General features: G+C 47.1%; 2 protein-coding genes across 8 annotated transcripts in view; both read right to left on the minus strand.

Moving 5' to 3' along the window:
* The window catches only part of KIN (Kin17 DNA and RNA binding protein), a 68,026-nt gene extending 59,233 nt beyond the window's left edge, over nt 1-8,793 (minus strand). Inside the window, exons 1-2 of the mRNA XM_078770879.1 lie at nt 8,551-8,793; nt 6,974-7,068 (exon numbers count right to left, since the gene is read on the minus strand). Of these exons, the coding sequence (XP_078627005.1) occupies nt 6,974-7,068; nt 8,551-8,670 (215 nt within the window). The 5' untranslated portion in view covers nt 8,671-8,793. The remainder of the gene's footprint in view (nt 1-6,973; nt 7,069-8,550) is intronic.
* Nucleotides 8,794-13,419: 4,626 nt separating this feature from the next.
* The window catches only part of LOC137418670 (ETS domain-containing protein Elk-3), a 66,715-nt gene continuing 59,019 nt past the window's right edge, over nt 13,420-21,115 (minus strand). For all 7 annotated transcript variants that reach the window (XM_078770715.1, XM_068104789.2, XM_068104797.2 and 4 more), the window contains one exon: nt 13,420-16,327. In XM_078770715.1, coding sequence (XP_078626841.1) covers nt 16,208-16,327 — 120 coding nt within the window. In that variant the 3' untranslated portion in view covers nt 13,420-16,207. The remainder of the gene's footprint in view (nt 16,328-21,115) is intronic.

Genomic DNA, 21,115 nt, shown 5'->3' on the forward strand with positions numbered 1-21,115 from the left:
TACATGTTCCCTACCGGTCCCAATGAATGTTTTTGTTCCAAGCGAAGAGGGCAACACTCCGTGAAAAATTGGCAAACGCCCCGAAACTCGAACATGTTCTGTAACTTTATCATAACTAGCAACGGTACGCGCCCTACAGGCAGGGCTTCAATTGGGAGGCCCAAATGAAAAGGCAAAATATCAGAAATTGAAGACTTTTTAAATTTTAAACGATTCATATAAACATCCGTTGAATCACATCACACGCAAATCATCAAAATCTAAACAGTACATGGCGCCCATTTTGAAAAAAGATTGAATTCTGCAAAACGGCAGCGGCGGCTTCACGTCATTCTCAGTCGCACGTTTATGTGTGAAGAGTGCGCGCCGAATCTGTAACACGGAAGCGGCCGCTACACCTGTTTCTCAGTCGCTTTGCACACGCTGCCATGTTACTTCGGAGCCGCACGTTTATTTAGGAAGAGTTCGTCAGGAGTCGATCTACCCCCTCCTGGTACGTATAATTTCAACAAAAGCCACATCACTGTTCATATCGGTAAATATTATTCTATCGTTTGGAAAAAACTGGAAAATTGGAAAAATTGGGAAAAACAATATAGTGAAGGAGCTCGGGCTCCCACGTCGATCGGAAGAATGGACGCGACAAAAAGCTGGAATTCGTCCGAGTTGCTTTATTCAAACAAAACACTCAGGTACTCTGAAAAGCCCGTTTATCGGGCAGCAATATATATACACACATTATCCCAGAGCGTTTGCCCAGGAAAGGCGAGAGGGGGCGTGGCCGAGCGTCCTGGCTGCGGCCTGGCAAGTTGAGGGCGAGCCTGCCCGGGCGTCCTGGACGAGCCCGGCATGGTGATCGCTCCGCGTCCTTGATAGGTGCAAGGCGATTGTGAAAACCCAGCGGTAGCCGCTACACACGTCCCCCCAGAATCGACTTGCACCGGCAGGGTCAATTTGAGGGGGGTCCTGATGACCCGGCCGAAGCGACCCCTGGCGGGTCGTGGGCGGGGGTCCGGTGTGGTGGTGGGCGGTCGAGTGGGGGGCACCGTGGACGGGGAGCGGCCTCGCCGCGGCGGAAGGGCCACCCGTGGTGGTTGGTCGACGTCCACGTGCGCCGGCTTGAGGCGGTCCACCGCAATCCGGTCCGACCTGCCGCCGATGTCGATGACGAATGACTTGTCGTCCCATCGCAGGACCCGGAAGGGCCCGTCGTACGGCGGCCGGAGTGGCCCCCGATGTGCGTCGTGACGCACAAAAACATACTCCGCTGTGCGAAGTGCTGGGGGGACGTAGGACTGGGGGTCACCGTGGTGGGATGTTGGCACGGGGGCAAACCGTCGGGCGGCCTCCTGGAGGTCCGAGCGCTGGTGAGCTGCGGACCAGGGACTGGTAGCGTCGGGCACGAATTCGCCCGGGACGCGTAGCGCCTGGCCGTAGACAAGCTCGGCGGGGGATGCCTGGAGGTCCTCCTTGGGGGCCGTGCGGAGGCCCAAAAGGACCCACGGCAGCCGGTCGGCCCAACCGCCGTCTTGAAGGCCGGCCATGAGCGCGGCCTTCATGGAGCGGTGGAATCGCTCGCACAACCCTTTTGCTTGGGGGTGGTAGGCCGTAGTACGGTGGAGCTTGACCCCCAGGTTGCGGGCGACCGCGCCCCACAGCTCGGAGGTGAACTGTGGTCCGCGGTCTGACGAGATGTCCGCCGGTGCGCCGAAGCGGGCGACCCAGGTGGCGATGAAAGCCTGCGCCACGTCGGCGGTGGTGGTGGAGACTAGGGGAACGGCCTCCGGCCACCTGGTGGTCCTGTCCACCATGGTGAGCAGGTGTGTGAACCCCCGTGACAGGGGGAGGGGGCCCACCAGATCCACGTTGACGTGGTCGAAACGTCGTTCGGGCACGGTGAAAGGTGCCAGCGAGGCCTGGGTGTGTCGGTGGACCTTGGCCCGTTGGCAGGCTGTGCAGGTGCTGGTCCAATCGCGGACGTCCCGACGAAGGCCGTGCCAGACGAATCGCGCCGACACCAGCTTCTGGGAAGCTTTCCGGCCCGGGTGGGAAAGGCCGTGGAGGGAGGCGAAGATGCGGCGTTGCCAGGTGACGGGCACGATGGGGCGAGGCTGGCCTTGGGAGACGTCGCAGAGCAGGACAGTGTCCGCAAAGGGGATGTCGGCCAGGCGGAGGCCCGTGTCCGCCGCCCGGAGGGCTTGCACCGTGGTGTCGGTGGTTTGGTCTGCCGCCATAAGCGCGAAGTCCACGCCCAGGTGGACCGCGTTCGCGCGAGCCCGGGAAAGACAGTCGGCCACGGCGTTGTTTTTGCCGGCGACGTGCCGGATGTCCGTGGTAAACTCCGACACGGCGGAGAGGTGGCGCTGTTGGCGGGCCGACCACGGCTCCGTGACCTTGGCCATTGCGTAAACCAACGGCTTGTGGTCGACGAACGCCGTGAAAGGTCGGCCCTCCAGGAGGTGGCGGAAATGGCGGACGGCCAGGTGTAGACCGAGGAGCTCACGGTCAAACGTGCTGTATTTGAGCTCGTTCGGCCGGAGCTGCCGGCTGAAAAAAGCGAGTGGCTGCCAAACCCCGTTCACCCATTGCTCATGTACGGCGCCCACCGCGTAGTCGGAGGCATCCGTGGTGAGGGCGATGGGAACGTTGAGCACCGGGTGAGCGAGTAGTGTTGCGTCGGCGAGGGCCCGCTTTGAGCTTTGGAAGGCCGCGTCCATTGCTGCGGACCAGGCGATGTCGTGCTTGGCCGGCTTGCCCCGGAGGGCTTCGTAGAGGGGCCGCATGAGTTGAGCAGCGCGGGGCACGAAGCGGTGATAAAAATTCACCATTCCCAGGAATTCCTGCAGGGCCTTTATGGTGCGGGGACGCGGGAACGTGGTGATGGCCTCGACCTTGGTTGGCAGCGGCACGGCCCCGTTCTTGGTGATGTGGTGGCCCAAAAAATCAACGGCCGTCGTGCCGAAGTGGCATTTGGCCGGGTTGACGATGAGGCCGTGCTCGCTGAGGCGCCCGAACAGTGTTCGGAGGTGGAGGAGGTGCTCGGCCCGGGACGTGCTGGCGACGAGGATGTCGTCCAGGTAAACGAAAAGGAACGGCAGGTCACGCAGCACGCCGTCCATCAAGCACTGGAACGCCTGAGCCGCGTTCTTGAGACCAAACGGCATCCGTAAGAATTCGAATAAGCCGAACGGCGTGATGACTGCCGTTTTAGGGACGTCGGCCGCCCTGACAGGTACCTGGTGATATCCCCGTATGAGATCAATTTTCGAAAAAATGACCCGTCCCGCCAGACGGGCGGAGAAGTCTTGGATGTGCGGGATCGGATACCTGTCGGGGGTGGTAGCGTCGTTAAGGCGGCGGTAGTCGCCACATGGGCGCCAGCCGCCCCCTGGCTTTGGGACGATGTGTAGTGGCGAAGCCCACGCGCTATCGGAGCGCCGCACGATGCCGAGGTGTTCTAAAGCGTCGAACTCGGCTTTGGCCACGGCGAGCTTGGCTGGGTCGAGGCGGCGGGCTCTGGCGTAGACCGGCGGGCCCGTGGTTGGTATGTGGTGCTCGATCCCATGCCGTACTGCGACAGCCGAAAACGTCGGCCGCGTGAGGGCCGGGAACTCCGTGAGCAGGCGAGCAAACTCGTTCGCCGCCGGGAGGGCGCATGCCGGCTCGGTCGGCGTGGAGCTGCTCAATGTGCATACAAGGGAGCTGAAGGTTTCGCCGTTGATTAAACGACGCCGTTGGACGTCCACCAGCAGTCCGTGTGCGCAGAGGAAGTCGGCGCCTAGCAGAGCCATGGGCACGTTTGCGGTTACAAACGTCCAAGCAAAGCGTTGGCCGCCGAAGCAGAGGGTGACGTTGCGCGGGCCGAAGGTGCGGATGGCCGATCCGTTGGCCGCAACCAAGGAGGGTTGCGGCCTAACCCTAACCCTAGGCAGCTGACGGAGGAACAGCTCCCGGACGTCCGTCCGGACGCTTTATCCGTGATGAACAGTAAGGCCGCAAACCGCGTGATGTGAGGGGCCACAAACCGCGGACTGCCTGTCCTGGTCAGAGGCGGGTATGACGCTCAGTTGGGCGCCGGTGTCGCACAGGAAGCGCCGTCCGGACGCTTTATCCGTGATGAACAGTAAGTTGCCCGTGTGGCCGGCGCTCATGGCTGGTAATGAACGCCGGCCCGGCCGTTTCCCGGCCTGCCGAAGGTGCACGGGGGTCGGCATGTCCGGGCCTTTTGTCCGAACCTGGCATGATAGTAACACCACGCTTGGTCAGGTGGAGGCCCCGGTCGTCATGCTGGAGGTGGTCGGCTCGGTGTAGCGGCCGCCAATTGCGTCGGCAGTTCGGTCGTCGACCGTGCCGGGTGCTCGGGCGCCATGGGTGTTGCGTCGGACGGCGGTGGGCCCCAGGTCGCTGCTGCGATGCGCTGGCCTGCAGCGGAGATCTTGTCGGCTTCCCTGGCGAGGGCACGGGGATCCGTGATCGTCGTGCTTGCCAGGGCGAGGCGTACCGGGCTAGGCAGCTGACAGAGGAACAGCTCCCGGAACAGGAATGCCGGAGAGTGCTCGTCGAGCAGCGAAAGCATGTAGTCCATTCGCTCGGAAGGGCGCGTGTCGCCGAGCTCGGGCAGGTCGAGCAGGCGCCGTGCGCGTTCCACTGATGGGAGGGCGAAAGCGTCGAGGAGGAGCTTTTTAATCGCGCCTTATTTGTCAGCGGCTGGCGGGCTCTCGAGGAGGCTCAGGGCGCGGGCCGCGGTGGCTGAACCGAGCGCTGCTACCACATGGTGGAAGCGGGTGTCGTCGGCCGTGATGACTCGCAGGGCGAACAGGGAGTCCGCCTGTGCGAACCAAACCGCCGCGTGAGCCTCCCAGAAGGTAGGCAGTTTAAGGGCCACTACCGTGTCCATGTCGGTAGGTCACCAATGAAGGAGCTCGGGCTCCCACGTCGATCGGAAGAATGGACGCGACAAAAAGCTGGAATTCGTCCGAGTTGCTTTATTCAAACAAAACTCAGGTACTCTGAAAAGCCCGTTTATCGGGCAGCAATATATATACACACATTATCCCCGAGCGTTTGCCCAGGAAAGGCGAGAGGGGGCGTGGCCGAGCGTCCTGGCAAGTTGAGGGCGAGCCTGCCCGGGCGTCCTGGACGAGCCCGGCATGGTGATCGCTCCGCGTCCTGTATAGGTGCAAGGGGATTGTGAAAACCCAGCGGTAGCCGCTACAATAGCATATTTTACTCCCAGGGGTCCCAGGAATACCCACGCAAAATATCGTTGTGATCGGTTGAGCCGTTTTCCCGGTACCTTCGAACGGACGGACGGACATTTGGTGAATTATAGTAAGATAAGGCCGTGTTGCAAGTTTCAGTTGAATATGTTAAAGGGGATGGGAAAAGGTGCAGAAATCCGCAGGTGGGACATACGGAGAGCAAACCTAGAGTTCCCTCTGAGTAGAGGGGGACTGAAAGATCAAAATGGATCGAGGAACTCCGAGGAGGGTTCACATTTAACCGGAATAACTAACCGGGATCAAGAGCAGAATAATGTAGACGCGTCCATTTATCACTCGTGTGTTCATCGTGTGAGAAACCAATACACGCACAGACCGTAACCACATGAATGGTGCAAATCGAGAGGGTTACGAGCGAGACTCCGTGACGATGCAACAGCGAGCAACAACAAATTACTGGTTAAATCTAAATGTCAAGCATGTTCATTGTTCAAATCTAAAGACAATTGGCTGAGGCACCTAGGTAGTATGGTGATGGTCTGATTGGCTTAGGCGCCAAGGTAGTCTGGTGATGGTCCGATTGGCCGAGTGGCGTAGGTTGTACGGTGATTGATGGTCCAATTAGCCGAGTGGCCGAGGCGGTACTGTGATGGTCGGCGTCGAGGACGTCCGTATTCGGCTCGTGTATATCATTTAAATATGGATGGGGAAGGGTGCAGAATGAAGCAAGAGCCGTGGAGCGGATGCCTTGACCAACGGAAGCATCGAGCGAGTCGAACATCTCGTTTTGGCCGCAACAAGTTTATGGATGTAGTTACTTTGGTGACCCTTCCTCCCCGGATTATTGATCCCATGATTTTAGTTATGGGGTAAAAGACGTCGGGGTAAGAGACGTCGGGGTAAGAGACGTCGGGGTAAGACACGTCGGGGTAAGAGACGTCGGGGTAAGACACGTCGGGGTAAGACACGTCGGGGTAAGACACGTCGGGGTAAGACACGTTGGGGTAAGAGACGTCGGGGTAAGAGACGTCGGGGTAAGAGACATGGGTTAAGACCCCGACGGTAAAATACATTGGGGTAAGAGACATCGGGGTAAGAGACATGGGTTAAGACACATCGGGGTAAGAGACATGGGTTAAGACACATCTGGGTAAGACACATTGGGGTAAGACACATTGGGGTAAGACACATTGGGGTAAGACACATCGGGGTAAGACACATCGGGGTAAGACACATCGGGGTAAGAGACATCGTGGTAAGAGACATCGGGGTAAGAGACATCGGGGTAAGACACATCGGGGTAAAAGACATTGGGGTAAAAGACATTGGGGTAAAAGACATCGGGGTAAGAGCCATCGGGGTAAGAGACATGGGTTAAGAGACATGGGTTAAGAGACATGTGGTAAGAGACATCGGGGTAAGAGACATGGGGTAAGAGACATGGGTTAAGAGACATCGGGGTAAGAGACATCGGGGTAAGAGACATCGAGGTAAGAGACATTGAGGTAAGAGACATGGGTTAAAAGACATCGGGGTAAGAGACATCGGGGTAAGAGACATCGGGGTAAAAGACATTGGGGTAAAAGACATTGGGGTAAAAGACATGGGTTAAGAGACATCGGGGTAAGAGACATTGGGGTAAAAGGCATGGGTTAAGAGACATTGGGTAAAAGACATGGGCTGAAATCACACATGAGAGGGCGGCGGTGACATCTATGGACAATACAGGAAGTACCACAAGCGTTCCTCACTTGGAGAAGAAGTCCATGAAGTCCGAAGGATTCTCCGAGGCAAGGAGGAGTTGCCGTTGATGAGACTCAGACATGCAGTGACACTTGAAGCCATTCTGGGGTATCGCATGAAGGGGGGGGGGCAGTCTCACATTGTGGTATGATTCCGGGTTCCACAACCGCCCATGGAGGAACAAACGCACACGAAGCACAACCGCACAAGTAGACACCAACACAAGCACAACCGTGCAACCCCAACCGCACATGGAGGAACAACCACACACAGAGGCACAACCACACACAGAGGAACAACCGCACATGGAGGAACAGCCGCACAAGTAGGCACCATCACAAGCACAACCGCGCAACCCCAACCGCACATGGAGGAACAACCACACACAGAGGCACAACCACACACAGAGGCACAACCGCACACAGAGGCACAACCGCACACAGAGGCACAACCCCACACAGAGGAACAACCGCACACAGAGGCACAGCCGCACAAGTAGGCACCATCACAAGCACAACCGCGCAACCCCAACCGCACACAGAGGCACAACCGCACACAGAGGCACAACCGCACACAGAGGCACAACCGCACATAGAGGCACAACCGCACACAGAGGCACAACCCCACACAGAGGCACAACCACACACAGAGGCACAACCACACACAGAGGAACAACCGCACATGGAGGAACAGCCGCACAAGTAGGCACCATCACAAGCACAACCGCGCAACCCCAACCGCACATGGAGGAACAACCACACACAGAGGCACAACCACACACAGAGGCACAACCGCACACAGAGGCACAACCGCACACAGAGGCACAACCGCACACAGAGGCACAACCCCACACAGAGGAACAACCGCACACAGAGGCACAGCCACACACAGAGGAACAACCGCACACAGAGGCACAGCCGCACACTGAGGTGCAACCGCACACAGAGGCACAGCTGCACACAGAGGAAGAACCGCACACAGAGAAACAACCGCACTCAGAGGCACCACCGCACACAGAGGCACAACCGCACACAGAGGCACAACCGCACACAGAGGAAGAACCGTACAACGAGAAACAACCACACACAGAGGCACAACAGCACACAGAGGCACAACCGCACACAGAGGCACAACCGCACACAGAGGAAGAACCGTACAACGAGAAACAACCGCGCACAGAGGCACAACCGCGCACAGAGGCACAACCGCACACAGAGGCACAACCGCACACAGAGGCACAACCGCACACAGAGGGACAACCACACACGGAGGAAAAAACCGCACACAGAGGCACAACCACGCACGGAGGAACAACCTCACACGGAGGAAGAACCGCATGAAGAGGCACAAACGCACAGATAGGCACAACCGCAAGAAGAGGCACAACCGCACGAAGAGGAACCACACACAGAGGCACAACCACACACGGAGGGACAACACACACTGAGGCACAACCACACACGGCGATACAACCTCACACTGAGGCACAACCGAGCACCCCAAACCGCACACGGAGGTACACAAGTACAAAAGCACAGTCCAGTACGAATACAGTGTAGTGCGTTTGTTGTAACTCAGTCCTCACCTCATCCCGACACTGCTTCTGGCACATCTGGCAATACCACCTCAATTTCTGTAACCCCTTCGCTTTAATCCGGTTCGCTATGGCTTTAGGGGTGAGGAAGCCTCCTTTCTCTTTCCCCATTATTGCTCTGTGCTTATATTTTAATTGAGTAAAAACACCTCACGGCTCACACCAGAAAAGCAAGTGCAGCAGTACCCGACAACCTTTACGGCAATGTCGCGAAACACACGTTACGTCTGTCGTGGAACCACTTTACGTCTATGTCGCAAAGTTGAGCATTTCTGCTCTGACATATTTTGTTCATTTTTTTTCTTTTTTCCCTCGTTTACCAGGGTCTTTTCAGTGATTTTAATTTTTTAATGGTAAAACGTACTTCATATTCCAAGCGAGGGAATCGAGATTAGCGATTGTTGTTCGAAGTGCAGTATGGGTAGACGCAACTTCTGATTACTTCCGCTTAGCAACGGCCGCCGACATTTTAGCGCGGTGAAAACAACTCCTTAGCAACGCTTTGGACACCATCTGGCGTTTGTGATGTTGTTGGTAATTGTTGTTGTGTATTCCGCGCAAATGTCCTTCAACCATCTGGAAAGTCTTACTAACGATGCTGAATCTCAGAGTTGCTGAAATAATTTCCTTTTGTGCAATATAATATTAATACTATAATATGTCTTATCATGATGAGGATGTGCGGGAAGAGGACCTTGTATAAAATAGTGAAGGCCTATGGAGAAAGAAATCTTCGTGATGCGGTAAATGAGATATGCAGCGCGTACAGTACTGCACTGTACCTATATCCGCATTAACTGTCCACACTGGAATGCAATGCGTACAGTACCATACTGCACTTATCTCCGTGTTAACTGTGCACCGTGGAATGCAGTAAGTACAGTATCATACTGTACCTATCTCCACGTTAACTGTGTACACCGATTAATGCAGCGCGTACAGTACCGTACTGTACCTATCTCCGCGTTAACTGTCCACACTGTATAATGCAATGCATACAGTACCATACTGTACCTATCTCCGCGTTAACTGTGCACCGTGGAATGCAGTGTGTACAGTACCATACTGTACCTATCTCCATGTTAACTGTGCACCGTGGAATGTAGTCTGTACAGTACCATACTGTACCTATCTCTGCGTTAACTGTGCACCGTGGAATTCAGTATGTACAATACCATACTGTACCTATCTCCACGTTAACTGTGCGCACCGTGGAATGCAGTGTGTACAGTACCATACTGTACCTATCTTCACGTTAACTGTGCACACCATGGAATGCAGTGTGTACAGTACCGTACTGTACCTATCTCTGCGTTAACTGTGCGCACCGTGGAATGCAGTCTGTACAATACCATACTGTACCTATCTCTGCGTTAACTGTGCGCACCGTGGGATGCAGTGTGTACAGTATCATACTGTACCTATCTCCGAGTTAACTGTGCACCGTGGAATGCAGTGTGTACAGTGCCATACTGTACCTATCTCCATGTTAACTGTGCACCGTGGAATGCAGTGTGTACAGTACCATACTGTACCTATCTCTGCGTTAACCGTGCAGCATGGGATGCAGTGTACAGTGCCATACTGTACCTATCTCCGCGTTAACTGTGCACAACGTGGAATGCAGTGTGTACAGTACCATACTGTACCTATCGCTGCGTTAACCGTGCACCATGGGATGCAGTGTACAGTACCATACTGTACCTATCTCTGCGTTAACCGTGCACCATGGGATGCAGTGTGTACAGTGCCATACTGTACCTATCTCCGCGTTAACTGTGCACAACGTGGAATGCAGTGTGTACAGTACCATACTGTACCTATCTCCGCATTAACTGTGCACTGTGGAATGCAGTGTGTGCAGTACCATACTGTCCCCTTCTCCGCGTTAACTGTGCACACGGTAGAATGCAATGCTTACAGTACCATACTGTACCTATCTCCGCATTAATTCTGCACACTGTGCATGTAAAGGTTATTATTACCCTTAGTATTTTTTTTACCATTAACCGTGCAGTACCAGCACATCCATTAGTTGGCTTATACAGTCCAAGGAAATATGGTGGCACCTGACCTGCCTCCTCCTCCCTGTCGTCCCTCAACTCTCAATCCACGCTATTAAATTGTCTATTTGTGTACATACATGATTGACACCCGTTCGACTTAGTCTGAAAAGAGGGCTTATGGATTGGGTCTCATCCATCCATCCATCCATCCATCCGTCCGTCCGTCCACAACCAAATCCCAGAGATATATGGACCGATTCATTGCTGTACTGTAAGGATTCATGTACACATACACATTAAATAAGTTATGTACACGTACACTTTGAATAAGTTACACTACATGGCCAAAAGTATGTGGATACCCGAAAATCACACCCAAATGTGCTCGTCGAACATCTCATTGCAAAATCATGGGCATCAACATGGAGTTGGTCCAACCTTTGCTGCCACAACAGCCTCCACTCTTCTGGGAAGGCTTTCCACGAGATGTTGGAACATTGCTGTGGGGATTTGCTTCCATTCAGCCACAAGAGCATTGGTGAGGTCGGGCACTGATGTTGGGCGATTAGGCCTGGCTTGCAGTCGGCGTTCCAATTAATCTCAAAGGTGTTCAATGGGGTTGAGGTCAGGGCTCTGTGCAGGCCAGTCAAGTTCTTCCACACCGATCTTGACCAACCATTTCTGTATGGACTTCGCTTTGTGAAACAGGAAAGGGCCTTCCCCAAACTGTTGCCACAAAAATTGGAAGCACACAATCGTCGAGAATGTCATTGTATGCTGCAGCGTTGAGATTTCCCTTCGCTGGAACTAAGGGACCTAGCCTGAACCATGAAAAACAACCCCAGACCATTATTCCTCCTCCACCAAACTTTACAGTTGGCACTATACATTCGGGCAGGTAGCGTTCTCCTGGCATCCGCTAAACCCAGATTTGTCCGTCGGACTGCCAGATGGTGAGGCGTGATTCATCACTCGAGAGAACGCATTTTCACTGCTCCAGAGTCCAATGGCGGTGAGCTTTACACCACTCCAGCTGACGCTTGGCATTGCGCATGGTGATCTTAGGCTTGTGTGCGGCTGCTTGGCCGTAGAAACCCATTTCATGAAGCTCCCGATGAACAGTTGTTGTGCTGACGTTGCTTCCAGAGGCAGTTTGGACTTGGTAGTGAGTGTTGCAACCAAGGACAGACTATTTTTACGTGCTACGCGTTTCAGCACTCGGCGGTCCCGTTCTGTGAGCTTGTGTGGCCTACCACGTCACGGCTGAGCTGTTGTTGCTCCTAGACGTTTCCACTTCACAATAACAGCACTTACAGTTGACCGGGGCAGCTCTAGTAGGGCAGAAATTTTATGAACTGACTTGTTGGAAAGGTGGCATCCCATGACGGTTCCATGTTGAAAGTCACTGAGCTCCTCATTACGGCCCATTCTACTGCCAATGTTTGTCTATGGAGATTGCATGGCTGCGTGCTTGATAATTATATATACCTGTCAGCAATGGGTGTGACTGAACCAGCCGAATCCATTAATTAGAAAGGGTGTCCGCATACCTTTGGCCATGTAGTGTATGTACACGTGCATTTTGAATAAGTTATGCACATGCATACTTGAATAAGTTATGTAAACGTACACTTTGAAAAAAAAAATCGACATGTACACTTTAAATAAGTTATGTACACCCATTGTACTTCAAATAAGTTGTGTACACGTATACTTTAAATAAGTTATGTACACGTATACTTTAAATAAGTTTTGTACAAGTATACTTTCAACAAGTTATGTGCACGTACACTTTGAATAAGGTATGTATACGAATACATTAAATAAGATCGAGTGACATTCTGTGACGAGATCTGTAACCTTCAAAATCCAGGCTCATGGAAGAGCAAGACTCGAGTGATCCGTGACATTCAAAATCCAGGCTCATGGAGGAGCAAGACTCGAGTGATCTGTAACCTTCAAAATCCAGGCTCATGGAAGAGCAAGACTCGAGTGATCTGTAACCTTCAAAATCCAGGCTCATGGAAGAGCAAGACTCGAGTGATCTCTGACATTCAAATTCCAGGCTCATGGAAGAGCAAGACTCGCGTGATCCGTGACATTTAAAATCCAGGCTCATGGAAAAGCAAGACTCGAGTGATCCGTGACATTCAAATTCCAGGCTCATGGAAAAGCAAGACTCGAGTGATCTGTGACATTCAAATTCCAGGCTCATGGAAGAGCAAGAATTGTAATGATCTGAGAATGTTCAGTGAAATTAAATGAACCTAACAAGAAAGACTGATTAAAATTTACGATCTTAATCAAAGCTCAGGTCAATCGGATGAAAATTGATGATTTTATAAATTTGACCTTGACCTTTTGACCTCAAAAATAGTTGCTTTCCCAATTCAGTGATGCACCATGCAACTGCTCTTTAATTTTCAGGTTAATTGAATGAAAATTGACGATTTTTCAGATGAAATTTTACGATTTTAGCTTAGCTTAGCTCTTGTCTTGTCTTGTCTTGTCTTGTTTAGCTTAGCTCTTGTCTGCCGCTCCCCTTGTTTTTTGTGTTTTGTGTGTCGGTTTGTCTTTTTGTGTGATAAATGTTAGCTCTTTCACGAGCCTCGATCTTGTATACAAAATATATATATATATATATATATATATATATATATATATATATAATCGTTGGTTTACCATTTCAGTGATGCACCATGCAATTGCTCTTTAGTGGATGGCGTTGGGGGTGTTCCCATAGTGGGTGAGGAGTGGTGCACCTGCGTGGGTGAGGGGGGTGCACATGTGTAGGTGAGGAGGATGTGATGCACATGTTTCCTCGAGACACGAAATGATGAAAATAAACTTTTGGACATTTCTGGTTTTTATTTTGTTCATGGAAAAATCGACATAAAAAACTCAAACTTACCTGTTTCTAGAATAACCCCTTAAATGCCTTTTACGAGTTTTGTACAAAAATCGATAAGAAAAGTTGATAAAATAAAATAAAGCATTCTCTTATTATGTAATGCGTATTGCATAGGCCATTGGGAAATTGATGGGGTGGGCGCGGAGGGGAGTTGGGTTTTGGTTTGGGAAACAGGGGAGAGAGAGAAAGGGGTTGGGGAGGGCACGAGGGGAAGCGGCTTCTCTTGGTTTCGCTCTGGGAACAAAGGAGAGAAGGTGGAGGTGAGGGAGTGGGGCAAAATGTTTCATCATGAAGGGGGAAATATTAAGGGAAACTGAATGTTGATATGAAGGTTTTTTTATAGAGGGTCAGGGTCAGGTTTTAGGTGAGGGTCAGGTCTAAGGTGAGGGTCAGGTCTAAGGTGAGGGTCAGGTCTAAGGTGAGGGTCAGGTTTAAGGTGAGGGTCAGGTTTAAGGTGAGGGTCAGGTCTAAGGTGAGGGTCAGGTTTAAGGTGAGGGTCAGGTCTAAGGTGAGGGTCAGGTTTAAGGTGAGGGTCAGGTTTAAAGTGAGGATCAGGTTTTAGGTTTTCGATGAGGTTTTTAGGTTTTAGATTTTAGATTCAGGTTTTAGATGGGGGTCAGCTTTAGGTGAGGGTCAGGTTTAAGGTGAGGGTCAGGTTTAAAGTGAGGGTCAGGTTTAAAGTGAGGGTCAGGTTTTAGGTGAGGGTCAGGTTTTAGGTTAGGGTCAGGTTTAAGGTGAGGGTCAGGTTTAAGGTAAGGGTCAGGTTTAAGGTAAGGGTCAGGTTTAAAGTGAGGGTCAGGTTTTAGGTAAGGGTCAGGTTTAAGGTAAGGGTCAGGTTTAAGGTGATGGTCAGGTTTAAGGTAAGGGTCAGGTTTAAGGTGAGGGTCAGGTTTAAGGCAAGGGTCAGGTTTAAGGTACGGGTCAGGTTTAAGGTAAGGGTCAGGTTTAAGGTCAGGCTTTTAGACAAACTTCTTGAATCACACACAACTGTGCGGAATGGAACACACTGGCACAGCCATAAAAAGTAGAGCAACATGAAGTTACACAAAACATTTTCCATCAGAATGCCTCCAACTCCTCTAGAGTTTATGCATTTTAACTTCACCGAGCATAGTAACGTCACCCAAAAGGTCCACGCCATGGTCCTCCATCATGGATGGAGCTTTAAATGCGAAAACAAACTTGAACGTTCACCGCTTGGAATGACTAAGGTTTCCTTCAAAGTGAACACTATGTGAAGCACTGGAATCCCAAGTAGGAATTTGAATTGCATTCCAAAACAACCTCGGAAACTTTGTCCTGCAAAGGTTTTTTTTGGTGAAACTTTTTAATCATTAGTAATGCGAAGACTTAACGGAACAACCAAAGGTTGCACCACACTAAGGAAGCAGGCCCACAGGACCCCGTGACCAAGCAGACAACATGCGGATGCTGGAATAGGTAGATATGTCTCTCGACACGTGTCTGGACAACCACGTGGGATAGGTCTAGCGAGGCCAGCTCGTCTGTGCACCCTTATGGGTCACACTTTCACTCATCGTTACAAATCCATTGCCTCTGGAAGGCTCGAGTCCAGCTCAATGTTAACCCCTCAAGGGGAGGAACGGCCGTCTTTGGTTTGACGTGGAGGCCGCCCTGAACTAGAACCATGCATGGAATACTTTCTGATCCAAACAAATCGGCCATCATGAATAGAAAACAAAATGTGTAAACAGCCAGCTTATAAAGTATAGTTTACGAGTCAAAATAACTATTATAGATGATCGTTTTAAAGCTTTATGTCTCCTCATTGTGCTGACTGGTCTGTCACCACAAACAGCACAAAAAAAGTAGCAGAGGCCTAGCTACCAAGCAGAGGCCTAGCTACCAAGCAGATGTCAGGCCGACCAGCAGACCTATTAAAACACTTCGTAACTGACTCCATGTGTGCCATTTGGCACAGGATCTGTACGATCTCATTTTCACAACCTTTATCATCAACACACAAATGGAGATGGTCAGTGGTCTCACGTGGTGATGATTGGTAACGGCCACATGTTATCCCATGTGGAGTAAACACCAAAGTATTCCATTACTCAAGTACAAGGTTGTGGTGCAAGAGATGAGGGGCCCTCACAGATATCTCCAATGATTTTTCATCGAGATACGATAGATTATAAGACTCGGTGGTTGTGTGGTACTTAGAAAAAATATATATTTAAAAATGACCAGCATTACTGAGGTTCAGGTAAAGGTAAACAGGAAAACATTACACATGACTCTCACTAATTGGTCATTGCCTCATGCCAGGAACCTGCCCGAGTCCATGGGGGTTATTTGTGGGATTTTTGAGGAGTCCAATTACTCACGTCACTGGCTACGGGTACTTAAAAAAGATTAATAATGAATTTTATCAAAAGATGTAAGTTAATTCCTTAGCTTTAAAAACAATATAATCGCTGCATTCCGCCTTCTTTTCTAGAGGTTTTGTAGAGACCGCAGAGAAAAAGAGCGTCACCATTTTGAACCAGCAAATCCTTTTCATGTCATGGCGATAGAAAAATACTCAAAAGTAGTAATTTCATTCTTAACAAAATACTTCGAAGTAAAAAAAACAATTTTCAAGTGCAGCATGTTTGGGTTAGACATGTAATAACAAAACACGATAAAAAAAATACATAGCAAGAGGAACATTCAGTGTTTGTGACCACTGCGAGGGCCAGCTCGCAGCGCACGGAAGTGGACGGGGCGCTCAGTCGGAGAGTGCGCGAAGGACGGTGGATGAGAGTGCAGGCAGGCGTGGAGGAGAGAGTGTACCCTCACTCCCTGAAAGAGGCATGGAGGCAACGAGTCCTGCCAACGATGGAGGAAACTGCAGGATGAGAGGGGTTACGGGATGAGATATTATATAATTTAATCTCAATATGAGCAGAGAAAGCATTTTTAGTAATACAATTGTTACGTTTGTGGGGGTAGGTGCTGAAATACCATAGTGGAGATAGAACGGTGTAGGGTAGTATGGACCGTGAGCAAGTAGGAAGCGATCTCGATGCATTTAAGTAGAAAAACTGTGAGCTTAAGATCGTTTACATGTCACCACACGGGGGTGGTGGTGTGTTAATGAGGTAGGGTCTAAGGCTAATCACCCCAGTATGTGATTGCCTCCTGTGATTTCTCTTATGTTCTTACAATTATAACAAGCCGGCCATAAATACCCACACCATTAAACAACCACAACCGACATAACTTCCGACAGAAACCTGAACATTCCCGAGCAGAGCCGAACATTCTCAATACACAATTAACCCCGCCCACCAATCGAGCAAGGAAAAAGGCCACGCCCCGAAGTTCATCATTGGTCGAGTCCGACAACGGGAAGATTAAGTGGAACTCAGGGATTGGTCGGGGTGACGTCAGGGTGACGTCAGAGCGAGAAGGTTCTGGGAAAAACGACCGTTGAACAAATAATAGCTCTCTCGGTAGTTTTGGCTGAAAAAGGAACGTCTGTCTGTCTCTCTCTCCGTCTCTCTCTCCGTCTCTCTCTCCCCGTCTCTCTCTCCGTCTCTCTCTCTCTCCGTGTCTCTCTCTCCGTGTCTCTCTCTCCGTGTCTCTCTCTCCGTGTCTCTCTCTCCGTGTGTCTCTCTCTCCGTGTGTCTGTCTCTCCGTGTGTCTGTCTCTGTCTCTGTCTCTGTCTCTGTCTGTCTGTCTGTCTGTCTCTCTCTCTCTCTCTCTCTCTCTCTCTCTCTCTTCGTGGTGGGCGGTCGCTTGTCTCGTGTGTGCCTGTGAAGAGAATATTTCGGAGCTTTGTGGAGACTTTGCCGTGTTGAAGGAGGGGTGTTGTTTGACTCGGTGCTCTTCTGGGGAGCTGGGGACCGTGTTGTGCTGGCTGCCCCGGGATTGAGCGGGAGACGTTTGGCTGCCTGCTGCACGGCTCGGTGTGCTCACACGATTGACCGACGCCATTTTTTGTGTGCTTCAACAAGTGGTCCTCTCGTGGACCGACCCCACCAAAGTGCTCGTCGAGACCAGAGCTGAGTGCCGGCAGACAGGGGGGATTTTCTTTTATTTTCTCTTTCCCCTTGTCTGTTTTTGTGTCTGAATGGAGGCGTCTCAAAATTTGGATTTCGTTTTACCTCATCTTTCACTTCACCATTTCGGGGATTGGTCGGGGTGACGTACTTAAAAATGACCAGTCGGTTTAATCGTATTGCATTTTTAAAATTAAACCATTATTGTGTTGCATTTCATTTGTTGTGTCGTGTTTCTTTGTTGTGGGTTTCGGATAAACCCCTGTGAGCTCTGTGCAGGTAAGCACTTCAGTCTCGCACACACTATAAAAAGTACGGCCAATTTTTGGCTCGCTCGCCTCGGAGTAAGACCGATCGGCTACCCGTCATCCTGTGGTGTTAATCACGGGTGACAGGATAATATTATGATTGTTTTATGTTGGTAATGTTTTTAAAGTTAAATAATACGTGGTTAGAGTGTATTGTTATTGTTTATAAAGTTTAATATTTCATGGTTCGGTTGTATGTTATTGTTTTTAAAGTTTTATATTTAACGGTTAGGTTGTGTCATGTTGTTGTTTTTAAAGTTTAATAATACGTGGTTAGAGCGTATTATGTTATTGTTTTAAAAGTTTTATATTTAATGGTTAGGTTGTGTTATGTTATTGTTTTTAAAGTTTTATGTTTAACGGTTAGGTTGTGTCATGTTATTGTTTTTAAAGTTTAATAATACATGGTTAGAGTGTATTATGTTATTGTTTGTAAAGTTTAGTAATACATGGTTAGGTTGTATTATGTTCTTGTTTGTAAAGTTTAGTAATACATGGTTAGGTTGTATTATGTTATTGTTTTTAAAGTTTAGTAATGCATGGTTAGGTTGTATCATGTTATTGTTTTTAAAGTTTAATAATACATGGTTCGAGTGTATTATGTTGTTGTTTATAAAGTTTAATATTTCATTGTTCGGTTGTATGTTATTGTTTTAAAAGTTTTATGTTTAACGGTTAGGTTGTGTCATGTTATTGTTTTTAAAGTTTAATAATACGTGGTTAGAGTGTATTATGTTATTGTTTGTAAAGTTTGGTAATACATGGTTAGGTTGTATCATGTTATTGTTTTTAAAGTTTAATAATACATGGTTAGAGTGTATTATGTTATTGTTTATAAAGTTTAATAATACCTGGTTAGGTTGTATCATGTTATTGTTTTTAAAGTTTAATAATACCTAGTTAGGTTGTATCATGTTATTGTTTTTAACGCTTAGTAATACATGGTTAGGTTGTATCATGTTATTGTTTTTAAAGTTTAATAATACCTAGTTAGGTTGTATCATGTTATTGTTTTTAAAGTTTAATAATACATGGTTAGAGTGTATTATGTTATTGTTTATAAAGTTTAATATTTCATGGTTCGGTTGTATGTTATTGTTTTAAAAGTTTTATGTTTAATGGTTAGGTTGTATCATGTTATTGTTTTTAAAGTTTAATAATACGTGGTTAGAGTGTATCATGTTATTGTTTTTAAAGTTTAATAATACATGGTTAGAGTGTATTATGTTATTGTTTGTAAAGTTTAATAATACATGGTTAGGTTGTATTATGTTATTGTTTTTAAAGTTTAGTAATGCATGGTTAGGTTGTATCATGTTATTGTTTTTAAAGTTTAATAATACCTAGTTAGGTTGTATCATGTTATTGTTTTTAAAGTTTAATAATACATGGTTAGAGTGTATTATGTTATTGTTTATAAAGTTTAATATTTCATGGTTAGGTTGTGTCATGTTATTGTTTTAAAAGTTTTATGTTTAACGGTTAGGTTGTATCATGTTATTGTTTTTAAAGTTTAATAATACGTGGTTAGAGTGTATCATGTTATTGTTTTTAAAGTTTAATAATACATGGTTGGAGTGTATCATGTTATTGTTTTTAAAGTTTAATAATACATGGTTAGAGTGTATCATGTTATTGTTTTTAAAGTTTAATAATACATGGTTAGAGTGTATCATGTTATTGTTTATAAAGTTTAATATTTCATGGTTAGGTTGTGTCATGTTATTGTTTTAAAAGTTTTATGTTTAACGGTTAGGTTGTATCATGTTATTGTTTTTAAAGTTTAATAATACATGGTTAGAGTGTATTATGTTATTGTTTGTAAAGTTTAGTAATACATGGTTAGGTTGTATTATGTTATTGTTTTTAAAGTTTAATAATACATGGTTGGAGTGTATTATGTTATTGTTTGTAAAGTTTAGTAATACATGGTTAGGTTGTATTGTGTTATTGTTTGTAAAGTTTAGTAATACATGGTTAGAGTGTATTATGTTATTGTTTGTAAAGTTTAGTAATACGTGGTTAGAGTGTATTATGTTATTGGTTATAAAGTTTAGTAATACATGGTTAGGTTGTATCATGTTATTGTTTATAAAGTTTAATATTTCATGGTTAGGTTGTGTCATGTTATTGTTTTAAAAGTTTTATGTTTAACGGTTAGGTTGTATCATGTTATTGTTTTTAAAGTTTAATTATACATGGTTAGAGTGTATTATGTTATTGTTTGTAAAGTTTAGTAATACATGGTTAGAGTGTATTATGTTATTGTTTATAAAGTTTAGTAATACATGGTTAGGTTGTATCATGTTATTGTTTTTAAAGTTTAGTAATGCATGGTTAGGTTGTATCATGTTATTGTTTTTAAAGTTTAATAATACCTAGTTAGGTTGTATCATGTTATTGTTTTTAAAGTTTAATAATACATGGTTAGAGTGTATTATGTTATTGTTTATAAAGTTTAATATTTCATGGTTCGGTTGTGTCATGTTATTGTTTTAAAAGTTTTATGTTTAACGGTTAGGTTGTATCATGTTATTGTTTTTAAAGTTTAATAATACGTGGTTAGAGTGTATTATGTTATTGTTTGTAAAGTTTAGTAATACATGGTTAGAGTGTATTATGTTATTGTTTGTAAAGTTTAGTAATACATGGTTAGGTTGTATCATGTTATTGTTTTTAAAGTTTAATAATACCTAGTTAGGTTGTATCATGTTATTGTTTTTAAAGTTTAATAATACATGGTTAGAGTGTATTATGTTATTGTTTATAAAGTTTAATATTTCATGGTTCGGTTGTGTCATGTTATTGTTTTAAAAGTTTTATGTTTAACGGTTAGGTTGTATCATGTTATTGTTTTTAAAGTTTAATAATACGTGGTTAGAGTGTATTATGTTATTGTTTGTAAAGTTTAGTAATACATGGTTAGGTTGTATCATGTTATTGTTTTTAAAGTTTAATAATACCTAGTTAGGTTGTATCATGTTATTGTTTTTAAAGTTTAGTAATACATGGTTAGGTTGTATCATGTTATTGTTTTTAAAGTTTAATAATACCTAGTTAGGTTGTATCATGTTATTGTTTTTAAAGTTTAATAATACATGGTTAGAGTGTATTATGTTGTTGTTTATAAAGTTTAATATTTCATGGTTCGGTTGTATGTTATTGTTTTAAAAGTTTTATGCTTAACGGTTAGGTTGTGTCATGTTATTGTTTTTAAAGTTTAATAATACATGGTTGGAGTGTATCATATTATTGTTTTTAAAGTTTAATAATACATGGTTAGAGTGTATCATGTTATTGTTTTTAAAGTTTAATAATACATGG

Source organism: Myxine glutinosa, chromosome 1 (assembly GCF_964187855.1).
Source record: "Myxine glutinosa chromosome 1, kmMyxGlut1.1, whole genome shotgun sequence".
Classification (NCBI taxonomy): Eukaryota; Metazoa; Chordata; class Myxini; order Myxiniformes; family Myxinidae; genus Myxine; species Myxine glutinosa.